The following is an 18,192-nucleotide window of genomic DNA, read 5'->3' as shown; positions in this document are numbered from 1 at the left end:
TTAGATATTTTAGGAATTAACTTTTTTTTGCTAAACAAATCGTTTCCCATCGCGAATGACTTTGAACTTCAGGCCATTCAGAGGGCAGTTTCTAGTCAATCACATGACTGTGGTTCTGGGGTCACGTCACCTCATGAAAAAGGCAAGTACCTGAACGCATGCAGGTAAAGCAGTTAATCAGGAAAGCTAGTAGGATATTATCCTTTATTATGAGAGGAGTTGGACAGACAGGCCGCGTTTCCACTGGAGTTCAGAAGAATATGAGATGACTTGATTGAAGAGTATAAGATCCTAAATGATCTTGACAAGGTGGACATGACAAGGATGTTTCCTCTTGCGGGTAAGTCCAGAATGAGGGGGCACTGTTTTAAAATTAGGGATTAACCTTTTAGGACAAATAGGAAAAGAATTTCTCAGAGCTACTTTGGAATTATTTGCAGAAGATGGCAGAGGCAAGGGATTGAATATTTTTAAGACAGTGGCCAAGATAATTTCTCATTGGGCAGGGGAATCGAGGGTTATCAGGAATAAATGGGAATAGGGTATTTTTAACACAAACAGATCAGCCCTGATCTTATTGAAATGCACGGGCCTACATCTGCTTCAATTTCATCTTTCTCCAAATATTTTACTCTCAATTCAATGCACATAAATATCATTGATATTAAATATACTGACCAGAATCTGTTCCTGAAGTGATAGGTTTGCTTTTAGCAAGTTGGTTTATGAAAGGGAGTTTCTCATTCCTTTTGTGTGTTCCTTCTTTTCCTTGAGTTCAGAACAGAAGTGCCAGGATGTTGCAGGGTGTGGAAGATCTGAGTTGCAAAGAAAGGCTGGATAGGCTGGGACTTCTTTCACTGGAGCGTAGGAGGTTGTTTGGCAACCTTATAGAAGTTTGTAAAATGGAGGGGTATCGATAGAATTGATGGTGGCTGTCTGTTCTGTAGGATCGGGGATTTCAAGACTTGGGGATGCATTTTTAAGGTGAGAGCGGAGAGATTTAAAAAAAACATGGGGGGCAATTTTTTTACGCAGCGGTTGGTTCATATGTGGAATGAAATTCCTGAGGAAGTGGTGGATATGGGTACAACTACAACGTTTAAAAGACATTTGTATAGATATATGAATAGGAAAGGTTTGGAAAAATATGGCCCAGGAGTAGGCAGGTGGGACTAGTTTAGTTTGGGATTATGTTTGTCATGGATTGGTTGGACTGAAGGGTCCATTACCGAACTGCATGACTCTATGACTCTATGAGTTCTGTGCCCAAAGACAGGTGCAACATGCAGCACCTCAGGTAGAGCAAGGGCACAGATTCCCAGCCCACCCCCAGCTGAAAGGGGCATCAAATCATGTGCCAATCTGGTCCACGGTGGCTCTGCGCCAAATTGAACCAGCCATCTCCATAGAGATTCGAATTACAGTGGCAACATACATGCCCCATATACTGCGGATATGAGAGGCTCCAAGCTCTACCCAACACACGACCAATCTCTCCCACTCTCTTATAGCATGCAATGTGAAGATTTGCACCCGTTTGGTCATTTTTACAAATGCACTCCCATTGGCCATCAGCTCCTACCAGTGTGACCTGGACCCAGAGCTCAGAGACACTACCCAAGACCTCCTGTGTGTTCCATTACTTACAGCCACACTCTCTCTCTCATTCTAGATGGACCAGATACACCTCAGCTGACCATCGAAGATGAGAAGGAAGCATATGCTCCTGAATCAGATATCATTCTCAGATGTACTGCTGACTCCGTTCCTCCTGCCACATTCGAATGGCTATTAAACGGGAACTCTCTTCGGCAGAAAAGTGAAACACTAGTCCTTTCCAAAATGAACATAAGTGACTTTGGGAATTATACCTGCAAGGCTTATAATAATCGCACCATGTTATATGCAGAGACAACAAAGCAAATAACTGCAATCGGTGAGGATTTAATTCTGTGTTCCCGATATATAAATGGAAAATGTGCCACTAGGGTCTACACTGGGATTCTGTGCTAATAATTGCTTAATGTGCATGTTCAAAGATTGCCATAGAAGATGTCCTGTGTATTAGTACCACAATGGGTATTATGCACTCGTAAATCATCTTCCGTCACAATTTAACGCAAAAAGATAAAATGGCCAACAATTCTTGAACCATGGCACCAATTACCATCAATGCCATGGACACGGATTCTGCATAATCACATCTTACTTGAGATGACAGCCAATACATCCTCTATCTCCATGGTCACCACCTGGGATGTAGATTATCAGACCCTGGAGATTCATCGGTTTTTACTCCCGATCATTTCTTCAGCAATTTTTGTTTTACTGTTGCTAATTTCCTTTCAATTCCTCCTTCCTAAAAGACTTTTGCATTGCTAGCATTTCCGGGAAGTTTTTTTGTCTTTTTCTGTGAAGACAAAATGAAATAGTTGTTTGATTACTCCATTATTTCCTTGTCTTCCATTATCAAATCTCCTGTAAAGGGCCTTCATTTGTTTTCACCATTCTTTATCTTTTTGCATACTTACAGAAGCTCTTACTGTCTGTTTTTATGTTTGTTGCAAGTTTTCTATCACGCTCTATTTGTTCCCATCTTAATAAACCACTTGGTCCTCTGTTGATGAAGTCTAAACTGCTCCCAGCCCTCAGACTTCAAGACCAGCAATGTCCAGGCAGATGAAACAACATCTTTCTTTGAACACATGCTTCTCTAACCGTAGTTATAGTCAGAGAGACAGCCTTGTATAGCACGGAAACAGAACCTTTAGTCCAACTTATCTATGCCACCAGATATCCTAAATTGATCTGGTCCCATTTGCCAGCATTTAGCCCATATCCCTCTAAACGCTTCCTATTCATATACCAATCCAGATGCCTTTTAAATGTTGTAATTGTACCAGCCCCCACCACTTCCTTTGGCAGCTCATTCCATGTATGCACCATCCTCTGTGTGAAATAGTTGCCCCTTAGTTCCCTTTTATATTTTTCTCCTCTCACCTTAGACCTATGCCCTCTAGTTTTGGACTCCCGTGCCCAAGAGAAAGACCTTGATTATTCCCCCTATCCATGCCCCTCATGATTTTCTAAACCTCTATAAGGTCACTCCTCAGCCTCCAACGCTCCAGGGGAAAAATAGCCCTAACCTATCCAGCCTCTCCCTATAACTCAAACCCTCCAACTCCAGCAACATCCTCGTAAATCTTTTCTACACCCTTTCAAGTTTCACAACATCTTTCTTATAGCAGGGAGACCAGAATTGAACGCAGTATCAGCTGATGTTTGTTTTAGTGTGTGTCCCTGGGAATGGCCTGTGCTGGTTCACCATCACTGTTCACATGAACAGTTGATTTGCATTGTTTGTTCACAGTCTACAATGCTATCTCTTAGTACCACTTCATGTAGGAGTTTGATCTTGCTCTTTGTTCATGCTGATTTACTGTTACATGAACGTTTCTGCTCCCCGCCAAGACTAGGGGACAAATATCCCTAGGGCACTGGTGGGAAGGTTTACTATGAAAGGAACCACAATCTGCTTTTCCAAATAAGAATCTATATCAGATGTTTGTGGTTACAGTTTACATTCCTAACTGTTTCTCTTGGCTTTGTTTCAAGAAGTATTTACGTAGCTACATTTTCAGACTCCAAAAGTATTTGTTGTGCAACAGAGACATTTGAGGGATAACACACATCAAGCGACTGCAATACAAGGGCCAGATTTTTTAATAGAATCCCTACAGTGTGGAAACAGGCTATTCGGCCCATCAAGTTCACAGCGACCCTGCGAAGGGCATCCCACCCAGATCCACCCTATACCTGTAATCCATGCATTTCCCATGGCTAATGCACCTAGCCTGCACATCCCTGGACAATTTCCCCATGGCCAATCCACTTAACCTACACATTCCTGGACACTACAGGCAATTTAGCACAGCCACTCCATCTAATCTGCACATCTTTGGACTGCGGGGGGAAACTGGAGCAGCTGGAAGAAACCCAGGCAGACAAGGGGAGAATGTGCAAACTCCACACAAAGACAGTTGCCCAACGGTAGAATCGAACATGGGTCCTTGCTGTGAGGCACTGTGCTGCCCGACATACACGAGCGTAATGTTCACAATAAGAATAACTCGTATTTTTTACTTGACTGAATTCAAGCTTTTAGCAATGTGACTTGATCTAATGAGTTTTTGTTATTCTTTGATGAGATGAGGGTATGACTGGCAAGGCCAGCATATGCTGCCCATCCCTGATTGGCCCTTAGTGGCTTGCTCAGTCAACACGATATCAGTCACGTTACAACAGACTGGGTTCAAGATTCGGACAATAGAATTAGAATTAGGTGTTATTGTCATGTGTACTCAAGTGCGAAGTTACAGGAGGACAGTGAAAAGTGTCCGTTGTTGCTACACATGGTGCCATCTTAGGGACAAAGTGCCTAGTTACAAACTTTAGGTATTAAAATAGATTAGGCTCAAGAATAGAGAAATAAAGATAAAAGCTAAAAGTTCTCCATTACAGTTCTTCATAGTATAAATTTGGAAAATAAAGAAATAAAATTAAAGATATTAGAGTCCTTCTATAGACTGCAGTCGCTCCATACTGGGGCCTCTCCACACATGGTCTCGCTCTCTCCGACACTGGGCTAATCCCAACCAGGTTCGCAAGTTGCTGATCGCCATCTGTCACAGGCTGATGGCACTGGGCCCAGTCTGCTGACTGTTGGCCATCCCGCTCCGGCCTTGTTATAATTCACGGTTACAGCTCACCGTTGCTGACACTGCCTTGACTGAAGTTAAATTTCATGAGCTGCCATAATGGGAGTTGAGGCCATGCCCGCAAAACATGAGCCTCGGATTCTGGATTACACCTCGCAATGACATTACCTCTACACTGCCTTTGACTAAAACCCCTAATTTCGTGGATGATGGATCGGATTTTGTGAGGTTCCCAAATTGCGGTTCGTCTTAAAAGTTAACAGCCGCAAAACAACAGTCACACTCACACTGTGGAGACACACATACTAAAGATGGTTGTCGAACCATCTTTCTGTCTAGCGTTGAAATTTGAAAATGCAGCCCCTAAATATACATCGACTTCAAGTGGGAAATAATTTTCAACTCAATCAAATATGAATCTGTGTAGCCTTGATATATAATTTCAACCAGGACCTGAAATAAAGCCTAGAGGCTGATTGGACATTCAGGAGCACGATAGATATTACGCAGTACCAAAAGTTTCTCCAAATCCCCTAATCCCCGTATTTATACTGCTGTTATTACAAAATAGCTCTGCCTTTGAGATGGAGGATTGAATCAAATTAATTTAACGTAATAAATAAATTGATCAACATTACGTTTGAATTGAAAAATATCTTACCTAATTTATTTCCGAGCATACTGAGATTATTCCAGTCATAAATCTAAACAGTTTACTTCAGGAACTTTTGGGCAATTTAAAATTTACAGATTGTCCAATATTTGTAGGGTGCTTTACCCTATACTGGTTCATACATTGCTTGCTGCCTTCAACTTGTATCTTTGCTTCTAGAAGACCAGAAGAAATAAGAACAGGAGTAGGCCATTCGGCCCCTTGATCCTTCTCCACTACTTAATAGGATTGTGGCTGAGCTGACATTCCTCACGTCCACTTTCCTTCCCCATAACCCTTGATTCCCTGACTGATCAAGAATCTTTCTGTCTCTGCCTTAAATATACACAAGGACAGTGCCCCCTCATCTGTCTGTGGCAAGGAGTTCCAAAGACTCATAACCCTCAGAGAGAGAAATTCCTCCTCATCTCAATCTTAAATTGGCACCCCTCTTGAGCATAAGAGCAGACAGTGATAATTACACAATATAGCCTTCAATTCCGTGGTAAATTCAGTCCCACTGAATTGTGGAATGAAGAATACAGAGTTGGCACAGCACAGAAAGAGGGCATTCAAACATGCATTAACTGTCCAATTGAATGATTCACTCAGTGCCATTCCCCTCCCCTTAACACTGCACCTTCTTCCTTTTCCAGAGAAGCCCCATTCCCTTTTGAATGTGTCAGTTGAATCTGCCACCACAATCTTATATGAAATCACTTAACCCTTTATACGATGCACCACACTCTCAGGCACAGAACACTCAACACTCAAAATGCTTGGCCAAGCAGTCCACTTGATTGGAACACCCTTCACCCACTTTGGTATTCATCCCCTCCACCATTGACATGCACTGGCAACAGTGTGTTCCATCTACAAGACGCACTGCAGTAACTCAACAACGCTCCACCAATTGCACCTTCCAAAGCCATGACCTCTACTAACCAGAAGAACAAGGGGCAGCAGGTAAATGGGATCACCACCCCTTGCAAGTTCCCTCATAGCCTTGTACCATCATGACTTAGAGCCACAGGGCTGTTCTTACAGTGTTGCTTAATGAAAATTCTGGAATTCCCCTTCCCTGACAGCACTGTGAGTGTCCTTAAATCTCAAAGACAGCAACATTTCATGAAGGCAGCTTACCCTCACCTCCCCAGGGCAGTTCATAGAATCCCTACAGTGTGGAAGCAGGCCTTTAGGCTCATCTAGTTCACAGGGACCCTCTAAGGAGAATCCCACCCAGTTGCAAACCCTTTACCCCCCCATCCCTGTAATCCTGCATTTCCCATGCCAATTTCACCTAACCTGCACATCCCTGGACACTATGAGAAAGTTGGCATGGCTAATCCCCCTAGCCTACACATCTTTGTACAATGCGGGGAGTCCACAACACCTGGAGGAAACCCACGCAGGCAAGGGGAGAATGTGTAAACTCCACACATACAGTTACCCAAGGTTGGAATCAAATCTTGATCCCAGGCACCGTGAGGCAACAATGCTAACCACTGAGTCACCGCACTGTAAATACTGACCTAGCTTGTGAGACTGACATCCAACGAACAAAACCCAGACCTTAAATAGGATTTCTTTCCCTGAATAACACTGTGTTTTTCTTTCTTTCTCTCTGTCTCAGAAGGCATTTCGAAACCGGAGATTACTGCCAATGCTTCGCAGCTGGTAGAACACAAAGACACAGCAATTCTGAAGTGTGGTGTATCTGGCAATTGGCACTCCCTTAAATGGAGCAGGGACCAGTTAGCACTCCTGCACGGTGAAAATATGGAACTTTCGGAAAGGAACAAGACATTAACCATCAAAGCCGTGAACAGATCTGATGCAGGCAACTACACTTGCAAAGTGGAGAGTCTGTTCAGCAGCAAAGAGAGTGACCCATTCCAACTGGTCATTTACTGTGAGTACCTAACATTATTTCTGAAGGAACTACTGCTTCTCAAAGGTGTGGTCTAATTCCAAACCCATGGTTTTGTCAATTGGATGCATTTTCAGATGTAAAACACTCAATAATAGTTCACATAAAAGTTAATAAGACTGAATGTCCTGTTTAGTATATTAAGCATCCCCTGTTCACCAGCCAAGCCATTTTTTGAAGCAATCTTTCTCAATAGGGTTTGTAATTTCCTTACAGCAATTCATCCCCTTTAGAAATAAAGTGCAACCTGATGCTGACATTGGGATGGTGCTGTGGCTCAGTGGTTAGCCCTGTTGTCCTTACAACACTAGGGATACAGGTTCAATTCTAGCTTCAGATGACAGTCTGTGTGGAGTTTGCATGTTTTCTCTATGTCTGCATGGGGTTTCCTTCCACAGTTCAAAAATGTGCGGGCTTGGAGGATTAGCCACAGGGTAGGGTCTGGGTGTGATGATCTTTGTTAGGGTCAATGTAGATTCAATGGGCCAAATTACCTCTTTTTCTGACTCTGGGATTCTATGATTCTGGAAGTTGCTCGAGAAACTCAGTTGGTCTTGCATTATCTCCATAGAGAAAAGAGAGCTGTCATTTTGAGTCCAGTGATCCTACGTCAGAAATAGACTCAAAACATTATGTGTTTTTATCTCCACAGATGCTGCCAGATCTACTGAGTTTCTGTAGCAATTTCTATTTTGTTTGCTTCAGATCCTTAATTTTTTTGTTCCTTTCCTCTTGCAAGGAAGGCCAACATGCCATGTTTGCATTGGCTATGTTGTAATGCCATCAGCAATCTGAGGCAGAGGCTGAATCTCATGGGTTCATGAATTGAAATCACATCACATGGCAGCTGCTAGGATTTAAATTCAATCAATCGATAACCTCAATACAATTAAAAGTAAGGCCTCAGGCAGTGTTGTAGAACAGAGAGGGTTTGGGTATATGATTCTTTGAAGTTTGCATCACTGATAGACGAGGTGGTTAAGAAGGTGTTTAGCACACTTGCCTTCATTGCTCAGACCTTTGACTATAAGAGTTGGGAAATCATGTTGATGTTGCACAGGACTTTGGTGAGGCCTCTTCTGGAGTACTGTGTCCAGTTCTGGTCACCCTGTTATGGGAAGGCTATTATTAAACTGGAGAGGGTTCAGAAGAGATTTACCAGGATGTTGCCGGGAATGAAGGGTTTGCGTTATAAGGAGAGGCAGGATAGGCTGAGAGGAGGTTGAAGGGTGACCTTTCAGAAGTTTATGAAATCATTAGGGAAACAGATAAGATGAATAGCAGGTGTCTTTTCCCTCGGGTGGGGGATTTCAAGACTAAAGGGGCATATTTTTAAGGTGAGAGGAGAAAGATTTAAAAAGGACATGAAAAGCAACTTTTTCACGCATGTGTGGAATAGACTTTCAGAGAAAGTGGTGGATGTGGGTACAATTAGAACATTTAAAAGACATTTGGATAAGTACATGAATAAGAAATGTTTGGAGGGATATGGGCCAAGTGCAGGCAGATGGAACTGAGTTAGTTTGGGAACACGGTCAGCATGGACATCTGCTAATGTGGTATATTGCATCCGCTGTTCCCGTTGTGGCCTCCTCTACATCGGGGAAACCAAGTGGATGCTTGGCGACTGCTTTGCAGAACACCTACGCTTGGTTCGCACGAAACAACTGCACCTCCCAGTCGCGAACCATTTCAACGCCCCCTCCCATTCCTCAGACGACATGTCCATCCTGGGCGTCCTGCAGTGCCGCAATGATGCCACCCGAAGGTTGCAGGAACAGCAACTCATATTCCACTTGGGAACCCTGCAGCCCAATGGTATCAATGTGGACTTCACAAGCTTCAAAATCTTCCCTCCCCCTACTGCATCCCAAAACCAGCCCAGCTCGTCCCCACCTCCCTAACCTGTCCTTCCTCCCACCTATCCACTCCTCCCACCTCAAGCCCCACCCCCATCTCCTACCTACTAACCTCATCCCGCCCCCTTGACCTGTCCGTCCTCCCTGGACTGACCTATCTCCTCCCTAACTCCCCACCTACATCACCTTTACTGGCTCCATCCCCGCCTCTTTGACCTGTCTGTCTCCTCTCCACCTATCTTCTCCTCTATCCATCTTCTATCTGCCTTCCCCTCTCTCCCTATTTATTTCAGAACCCCCTTCCCCTCCCCCATTTCTGAAGAAGGGTCTAGGCCCGAAACGTCAGCCTTCCTGCTCCTCGGCCTGCTGTGTTCATCCAGCTCTACATCTTGTTATCTCATGGACTAAAGGGTCTGTTTCTGTGCTGTATGAATCTAATAAATCTGGCGTATGAGGCTGTTATCAATAATGGCAAACTATCATTAGAATTATAGAATCCCTACAATGTGGAAGCAGGCTGTTTGGCCCATCAAGTCCACATTAACCCTTCAAAGAGCATTCTCACATCCCTATAACTCTGCATTTCCAATGGCTAATCCCCCTAGACTACACATCCCTGGACACTATGGGCAATTTAGCATGTCCAAATCCACCTAACCTGCTCATCTTTGGACTGTGGGAGGAAGTCAGAACTACCCATGCAGACAAGGGGAGAATGCGCAAATTTAACATGGGCTGTTACCTGAGGTTGGAATCGAACCTGGGTCCCTCGTACTATGAAGTAGTAATGCTAACCACTGAGCTACTGTGCCTCCATATCAATTGTCACAAAAACCCTTTTCACTTATATCCTTTTCTGGTTTGCCCTACCAGCAGCTCCCAATTCACAACAAAGTAGTCGATTCTCTGAATGCTCCAGCCAGCGGCTCAGTTCCAGGCCAGTTAGGGATTGCAACAAATGCTGGGCTTGTCTATGAAAGATAAAGAAAGGCTGTTAAGTGTTATTCTGCAGAGATCATATACAGAGCTAAAGATAGTTGTCTCATGACCATATTCGTAATAATTGCAGATGGACCAGATGAACCCCAGATTGTAATAATATCAGAAGAGCAAACATTTTCTTACGGATCCAATGTTACTCTGGAATGCAAAGTAGAGTCAGTTCCGCCCTCGAGATATGATTGGTTCTTGAATGGCAAAGAACTTCCACATCACGAAAAATTTTTGCTCGTCAGTAACATTACCCGGAGCAACTCTGGAAATTATACATGTCAAGGCTACAATGTGAAAACAAAAATGAAGAAACAGAAGACAATACATCTTTATCCATTAGGTAAGCCTCGACTTTCTTCCCCCACAAACTATTGGCATGCCCTCGCATGCTTTAAATAGAACCTGTGTATCGCCAAAGTTTTCCATCTTGTGTTCATCATGACCAATGCAAGAATACCAAATTTCACAGAGAGCAACAATTTATACTGCATGGGAAGCTCTGTGGGGTAACCATGCGTTTCGTACTCCATGGCGATCAACCAGAGTCAACACTCCAACCAATCAGCACCCTTTTCTCATGTATCATAAATCGTTGCTCCCCTTAGAGTTACTTGCATCTGCCCCGATCGTAACATTTCAACAGCTTATTTTACTTTCCAGTAGATTGCAACTGTTGGGTCAAAACTTTTCAAGTCCCATTATGTATTCCCTATTATACGCCAAGATTGAACCTTTTCCTGATTCTGGTGAAAAGGTCGAAACGCTGGCGTCAGGCACCTTTACTCCTTCCACTGGACCCAAGATTCGTTGAAATCCTGCCCCCAGTTCCTTTGACTTTACCACCAAAGTAAGAAACAAAAATTGGGAAATGCACAGGAGGTCGCGGAACAATCTAGGAAGACAGAGACAAGAAAAGGGTTGAGGTGTTGGCTCTGTGAAATTAGTGTATGCTAATGTTATGTGTCATTGGCAGTAGAAATGGTGCCAAGCCTGGTACAGTGCCAGCAGAGGTGAGCTTGGAGTAACATGTTACATGTGAAGGTCAGTCCCTGAGTTCCTTTCCATTGCCTGGCATCATTTTACCAGAGACAGGGGCAAGGAGATGCATGACCTCAGAAACATCTATTCCTCCAGCCCAAATGTAGAAGACATCCACTTGTGTTATGTTTCATACAAGCCCCTGGTCTCTCGGTCTGACTGAAGCCTTCTTTATGCCCTTACAAGGCTGGGAAAATCAGGTCCTCTTATACAAGCTGCACTTACTTCCACTCTGCTGCCATAACCATTTGAGATTTCACCAAAAATTGTATAAAACTGTTGCCAGTAATTCACAGGAAATGACTCTTTTCAGTCGTTTGTTTGATGCATAGATAGGGTTGATGGTCAGAATCTTTTTCCCAGATTTGAAACATCTAATACTAGGGGGCATACATTTAAAGTGAAAGGAGGAAAGTTCAAAGGAGACATGAGGTTTTTTTTTACAAACAGAGTGGTAGGAGCCTGGAACGCCAGGGTTGGTGGTGGAGGCAGATACGATAGGGGCATTTAAGAGAAATGCGCATGAATATGCAAGCAATGAAGGGATATGGACCAAAAGCAGGCCTAAGGGATTTGTTTAATTTGGCTTTATGTTTGGTACAACATCGTGGGCCGAAGGGCCCGTTCCTTTGCTGTACAGTTCTATGTTGCATAACATAGTCGAAGCATTACCATTCAGTTTACTGATGGGTACCAATCGTTTTATAAATATGTAAGGTCAGTGAGTGGGTGTCACGCATGTGTTTAGACAAGAGGGCATGAGAGGCTGAACATGTGTTATCCATAATTTTTCTAAGATTCAATGAAGGAATTGCATGGGTCTGTCCAGCCTTGAGCAAGCTGCATAAACTGAAATAATAATGTGCGTGTTTGCTCATGTTCCCATGAGAAATTCTCATACTCACCATTTTGATGAGACTGCCTGGCCAACCTGTAATGGCACTACCCTGCCTAAGGAACTGCTACAATACAGTCTTGTTTCCCCTGGAGTTTAGAAAGGTAAGGGTAATTTTTTGAAATATGTAAAATCCCGAGGGGTCCTGACAGGGTAGATGGAGGGGTCAGTAACTGGGGAGGACAGTTCAGGAGCAGGAAGTTTAGAGGGGATTTGAGGAGTGATTTTTTTTTACTCAGAGGGCATCTGAAATGCCTGAAAGGGCAATAGAAGCAGGAGCCCTCAAAAGATTTAAGAAGTACTTAGATCAGCAATTGAAACCATAATGCAGAAGTCAATGGGCTAAGTGCTGGAAGATAGGATTGTAATAGATAGATGGATGCTTGATGACCAGCATGGACACGATGGGCTGAAGGACCTTTTTCTGTGCTGTAAAACTCTAACTGTATACATGGCTAAGAAAGGGAGAGATAACAGTGTGAAGCATTTGTCATTTTCAATGTGTGTCATGGACCAGACCAAACCAAGTCAAAATTTATCAAGGAGATAGCCTAGATCCTAACTTTTTATTTTATTTCAAGGCAAGTTGAAAGTGCTATGTTCCAGATATGATTCGATTGGTCCATGACAAGGCATTAAGTAAAACACTTTTTATTCTTGCAACACTGTTAAAATACAAACAAAAAAGGAATTCAAAAGAAGTATCTTTAACTCTATTTAAATACTTAATAAAATAATAGATTATTTAACTACTAATCATCAACTGTTCCAGTACAGCAGTATCCCATAAACACACCCTTGGCAAAGGCAAATTCAGCAAAACAGATTTTCCTCACACGCTGTCTCTCTTAAAGAGACAGTTCTGTCACAATGTCTAAGAAAAACAATCTTCTTTTCTGATGCTGAGTGGCATTTCAGGCAGTCAGAGCACAGGCTGAAATAAGAACGGATGCTGTAAGTGTGAAATTAAAACCAGGAAGTGCTGGAAGAGCACAGCAGGTCTAGCAGCATCTCTGGAGGAAAACACAGAGTTAGCGATTTGAGGCGAAATGTTAACTCTGTTTTGCTCTCCATAAATGCTGCCAGACCTGCCAAGTTTCTCCCGCACTTTCTGCTTTTATGAAAGCACGCACTTACATCTGTTTCCTTAGCTAGATTTTTCCAAAAACAGGTCACTAGCCTGTCGTTTGAGACCAACAAACTCTCCCATTCTTAGCACCTTCAATGGGTTTATCAGAACAACTTGGTCCACATCATAAATGCACCAGATATCAACGTCCCTCTGTGAATCACAAGCCTAGAACCTCTTCCTTAGGGGTGGAGACATTATTCATTGCACCAGAAGACCACCACTATCAGACATTCCAATGGAGCAATTGAAATAATGACAGTATGAAGGACTTAGATTGAGTCACTAAACTACGATTATTAATTGATCTGTAATTTTGCTTTAGTAACTTTTGCAGGGGGGCATGGGCTATTAATAGATGATTAATCTAAAGATCCACAAAATGTTTTGGGAGACCCAGGTTCAAATCGTGCCAAGGCAGATGTTGGAATGTGAATTCAATAAAACTCTGGAATGAAGAGTCTAATGATGATCATAAAACTGTTGACAATGGTCAGGAAAAGCCAATCTGGGTTCACTAGTGCCCCTTTTAGAGAAAATGTGGCACGGTGGCTCAGTGGTTAGCAAGTGCCGAAGCCTGGGTTCAATTCCACCCTCAGGTGACTGTCATGTGTGGAGTTTGTACATTCTCCCTGTGTCTGTGTGGGTTTCCTCCAGGTGTTCTGTGGTCTTCCCACAGTCCAAAGATGTACAGGTTAGGTGGATTGGCCATGCTAAATTGCCTACAGTGTCTAGTGATGTACAGGCTAGATAGATTAGCCGTGGGAAATGCGGGGTTACAAAGATGTGGTAGGAAATGGGTCCGGGTGGAATGATCTTTGGAAGGATTGCAGTGGACTCGATGGGCCAAATAGCCTGCTTCCACACTGTAGGAATTCTGTGATTCTATAAAAGCTGCCATCCTCACCCGGTCTGGCCTACATGTGACTCCAGACCCTTGGCAATGGGCTCTTTCTTGCCCTCTAGGCAATTCTTGAACAACAAATCCTGATCTGTCAACTTCTACATCCCGTTAATTAAAAAAATACTAAACGATAACCTTAGATAACAAGGTGTAGAGCTGGAGGAACACAGCAGGCCAAGCAGCATCAGAGGAGCCGGAAAGCTGACGTTTCGGGTCTGGACCCTTCTTCAGAAAATCTTCATTGACCTTTAAATCAACATGTCCAGCAATCTTGTCTGTGCTGTAATTAAATGTTCTGAGTGAGTGATGAGATGGTGTGTATAACTGTCTCTGCACGACACCTTCGGATTCACCCTCATTTGAAGGTAAATTGACCCTTTGCAATAGGGTGTTGTACAGTGAGGAATTAAAGCTGAAAATGGGATAGACAGGGTAAAACATCTGAAGGATTTGTGAGGCAATTGGATTTTTACAAGAATCAGGCCGTCTTGATTGTCATTTCATATTCATAAGCCATTAGGCGATTGGACTAAACATTTTGCTCATTCTAACTATCAAGATAAAGCTATGCTTCTGCATAATTTGCCTACTTGATACATAAATTCCCATTTGCCAAAATTAGCAAATTGAATTATGATTAAAAAAAAGGACCTAAGTGATCAGTATCATTGGTCAGCGCATTGAGTACAGGAGTTGGGACGTCATGTAGCAGCTGTACAGGACATTGGGTAATCCAGCCTTGGAATACTGCATTCAATTCCGGTCTCCCTCCGATTGGAAAGACGTTGTTAAAATTAAATGGGGCAGAAAAGATATTGCTGGGGTTAGAGGGTTTGAGCTGTAGGGAGAGGCTGAATAGGCTGGGGCTATTTTCCCTGGAGCATCGGAGGCTGCGGGGTCACGTTATAGAGGTTTATAAAATCGTGAGGGGCATGGATAAGGTGAATAGCCATGGTCTTTTTCCCAGGGTAGGGGAGTCCAAAACTAGAAGGCATAGGTTTAAGGTGAGAGGGGAAGGATATAAAAGGGACCTCAGGGGCAATTTTTCATGCAGAGGGTGGTGAGTGTACAGAAAGAGCTGCCAGAGGAAGTGGTGAAGGCTGGTACAATGAAGACATTTGGATGGGTATATGAATAGGAAGGCTTTATAGGGATATAGGCCAAATGCTGGCAAATGGGACCGGATTAATTTAGGATGCCTGGTCGACATGGACAAGCTGGACTGAAGGGTCTGTTTCTGTGCTGTACATCTCTATGACTCTATCTTCAGTGTTTATCACTGTGAGAATGGAGTTTGATACATGTTTCCTGAGTTCCTTCCCTTTCTTCCTTCTGACCTCCTTCGTTGTCAGAATTGTCACAATGGTCTTTTCCTTTCCATCAGAATCAAATGATCTCGAAGACTATAAGAACAAGTCTTGGATTGCTGCTGCAGTAGTTGGAGTCCTTGCCCTTATTGCCATCTGTGCCTGCATCATCTTCAAACAGCGAAGTACGTGATTTTCAGTTTTCTCAGATTCGCCCAACGCCTCCTCAAGCAAAACTGTTTCCTCATCAAACAGGGTGCCAGAATATTCAAATCTATCTCCAAAGTCTGGGGGTTTAAAGGGAATGCCACTTTTCCAGGATTTTTCACAAGCCCCCCTAAGCGTTTTGCAGCCACTGTTGCCAGTGCAGGAGACACAGCCCATCGGTAATGCTGTAATGAGGATATAAGAAATGGGAGCAGGAGTGGAGCACGTTGGTCCATTGAGTTAGCCATGTGAGTTCACTTGGCTGGATTTCTGGGGTTTATGAGACAAGGAGACAGCAGTAGTCAATTCTTGCACTGACTGAGGTTGCTACGGATCTTGCCTGAGATGCGATGACCCCTCAGGTTAAACTCTCCACCAGTTGTCTCTTTCTAATGGGAGAGCAGGACGGTGGTTATTTCACTTACCATTCAATCTTCCAACGGCTGAATATGCTTCAATTTCACTTTCCTGCATGTTCCCCATATCCTTTGATTCCCCGAGAGACTATAAAACGTCTCTCTCAAGTGGAAATGTCTTTAATGACAGAGCATCCATAACCCTCGGGAGTAGAGAATTCCAAAAGATGTTTCTCTTCATCCCCTTAAAATTTATTAGTAAGTTCTCTTAGTATTTCATCTCTGGTCTCACAGTTCAGTGGAGCACACCCATGGAGTAAAATAAATGCCTGAAATTCCCAGCATCTCTCTGATCATCTCCTGGGAAGCTGCTCTGAAATTCGGAAATGGGGTCTAATTTTAACTACCGATGATGGTTGAATTAGGACAGGGTTTATAATGGGCAGACCATTCGATAGCACTCAAAAGCTAAAGTGACTCCAAACCAAGTCAATGGGATATACACACCACTCAGGCAGCTCATCATGAGCATTTGTTGGCCATCATAAACTGCTCTAGACTGAGTTGACTTCAAGCTGCATTTTAATTCCTCCGACCTTAACTTCGATGGTTCAAGAAGTCACCTCGTTTTCTCTGGTGGGGGGGTCGGGTGGGGATCGGGTAAGGGCAATAAATGAACAAATATTTTTTAAAAATGTCCATTCTTACATTCGGTACATTTGCAGTCCCTGAGTGCATTTGTGTGTGCAGTTTCCATGAGATTTTCCTTCTGTTGGGTGGCATGGTGGCTCAGTGGTTAGCACTACTGCCTCACAACCCTAGGGACTTGGGTTTGATTCTAACCTTTGACAATTGCCTGTGTGGAGTTTGCACATTGTCCCTGTGTCTGCATGCATTTAAACCCCACATTCCAAAAATGTGCAGATCAGGTGGGTTGACCATACTAAATTGCCCATAATATCTAGGGATGTGTAGGCTCGGTGAATTAGCCACGAGAAATACAGGGTTAGGGTAGGGAGGTGGGTCTGGGTGGGATACTCTTTGGAGGGTCGGTATGGGCTGCTCCCACATTGTATGGACTCTATGAGTTGACCAGTATTCTGCCTGCTTCCCCCCAGTAAAAGATTGTATCTCCTTTATGTTGGACAGGCGGCTAAGGTGGAGACTCTGACAGAGCTCGCAACCCCCACGAAGGAACAAAATGCTGACAATTTCTCTCTCTGGGATGTCAATCACCTGCTGAAACCCCGAACATCACCTCCGTATTGGTGAATGGATCTTGCTGGAGAGGCCGGGACAACACGGAGACCACCTTGGCTTTGCTTGCTCGGCCAATGGACATATGCCACCATGGGTTACCCTCAAAGGGGCAGGTTGCTGTCATGACAGGCTTACAATAGAGTTTTGTTAGAATGCTATTCTAATTTATACCAGTTACCAACTTTTAACTTCTGCCTTTCTGCTTCACCACGAAACAAACTATCAACCAGAGAAATAACGAAGGGATACACTGCCTAACCACAAAGGATTACGGGTATTCTCCAAGTTGGCACTAATGAAATGGCTTCTCACTGATGGGTGTCCATGGGTGTGTTCGCTTCAGTATGAATCTTACCTGTGTTTTTCTCCATTGATGCAATAAATTGGTTTGTTTGTAACTAACTGACTCTGTTGTGATTGTCCTGATAGAAAGTAAGGGTTCTTTTTCAGAGCAACGTACAAATAGATGAGCACGTACAGGTCATTTGGCACCTGCTGTGCCATTCAGGAGACAATTGTGGATTGTAACCTCAAATCCGCTTTCTCCCCTTGCCCTAAGAAGTTTCAAGACCCCATCCCCGCCAACGTCACAAAAGGGTTCAATTCTTCAACTAGAATTCTTCATTGGCACCACTGTGGGGAGATGGTGGCCCATTGGCATTGTCACTGGGTGAGTGGTCCAGAAATCCAGACATTTTTCCAGAAAACCAGGTTCAAATCCTGCCATTGCACTTTGTGGGATTTGAACACAATTGAAAAATATGGAGTTAAAAGAGTTGAGTGATGACCATTGAAACCAATGCTGGATAGTGTTGTAGAACAGAGAGATCTAGAGGTGCAGGTGCATAATCCTTTGAAGTCACAAGTAGACAGGGTAGTTGAGAAGCACATTTGCTTTCATTACTCGGAGCTTTGAGTATAGGAGTTGGGACGTCATGTTGAGG

At 43.5% G+C, this 18,192-nt stretch overlaps 1 protein-coding gene across 2 annotated transcripts in view; it reads left to right on the top strand.

Annotated features, from left to right (window-relative positions):
* LOC109936358 (carcinoembryonic antigen-related cell adhesion molecule 5-like) overlaps window positions 1-17,646 on the top strand; it is a 60,081-nt gene extending 42,435 nt beyond the window's left edge. Inside the window, exons 6-10 of one of the 2 annotated variants that reach the window (XM_020534969.2) lie at window positions 1,673-1,936; window positions 7,004-7,282; window positions 10,229-10,492; window positions 15,503-15,610; window positions 17,138-17,646. In XM_020534969.2, coding sequence (XP_020390558.1) covers window positions 1,673-1,936; window positions 7,004-7,282; window positions 10,229-10,492; window positions 15,503-15,610; window positions 17,138-17,145 — 923 coding nt within the window. In that variant the 3' untranslated portion in view covers window positions 17,146-17,646. Of the gene's footprint in view, window positions 1-1,672; window positions 1,937-7,003; window positions 7,283-10,228; window positions 10,493-15,502; window positions 15,619-17,137 lie in introns of those variants that run through there. The other variant, XM_048620681.1, reaches the window with a different exon arrangement.
* Window positions 17,647-18,192: the final 546 nt, after the last annotated feature.

The sequence above is a fragment of the Rhincodon typus genome, chromosome 47 (genome assembly GCF_021869965.1).
Source record: "Rhincodon typus isolate 14 chromosome 47, sRhiTyp1.1, whole genome shotgun sequence".
Classification (NCBI taxonomy): Eukaryota; Metazoa; Chordata; class Chondrichthyes; order Orectolobiformes; family Rhincodontidae; genus Rhincodon; species Rhincodon typus.
The sequence above is the reverse complement of the archived record's forward strand: the minus strand, read 5'-3'. Positions and strand labels throughout refer to the sequence as shown.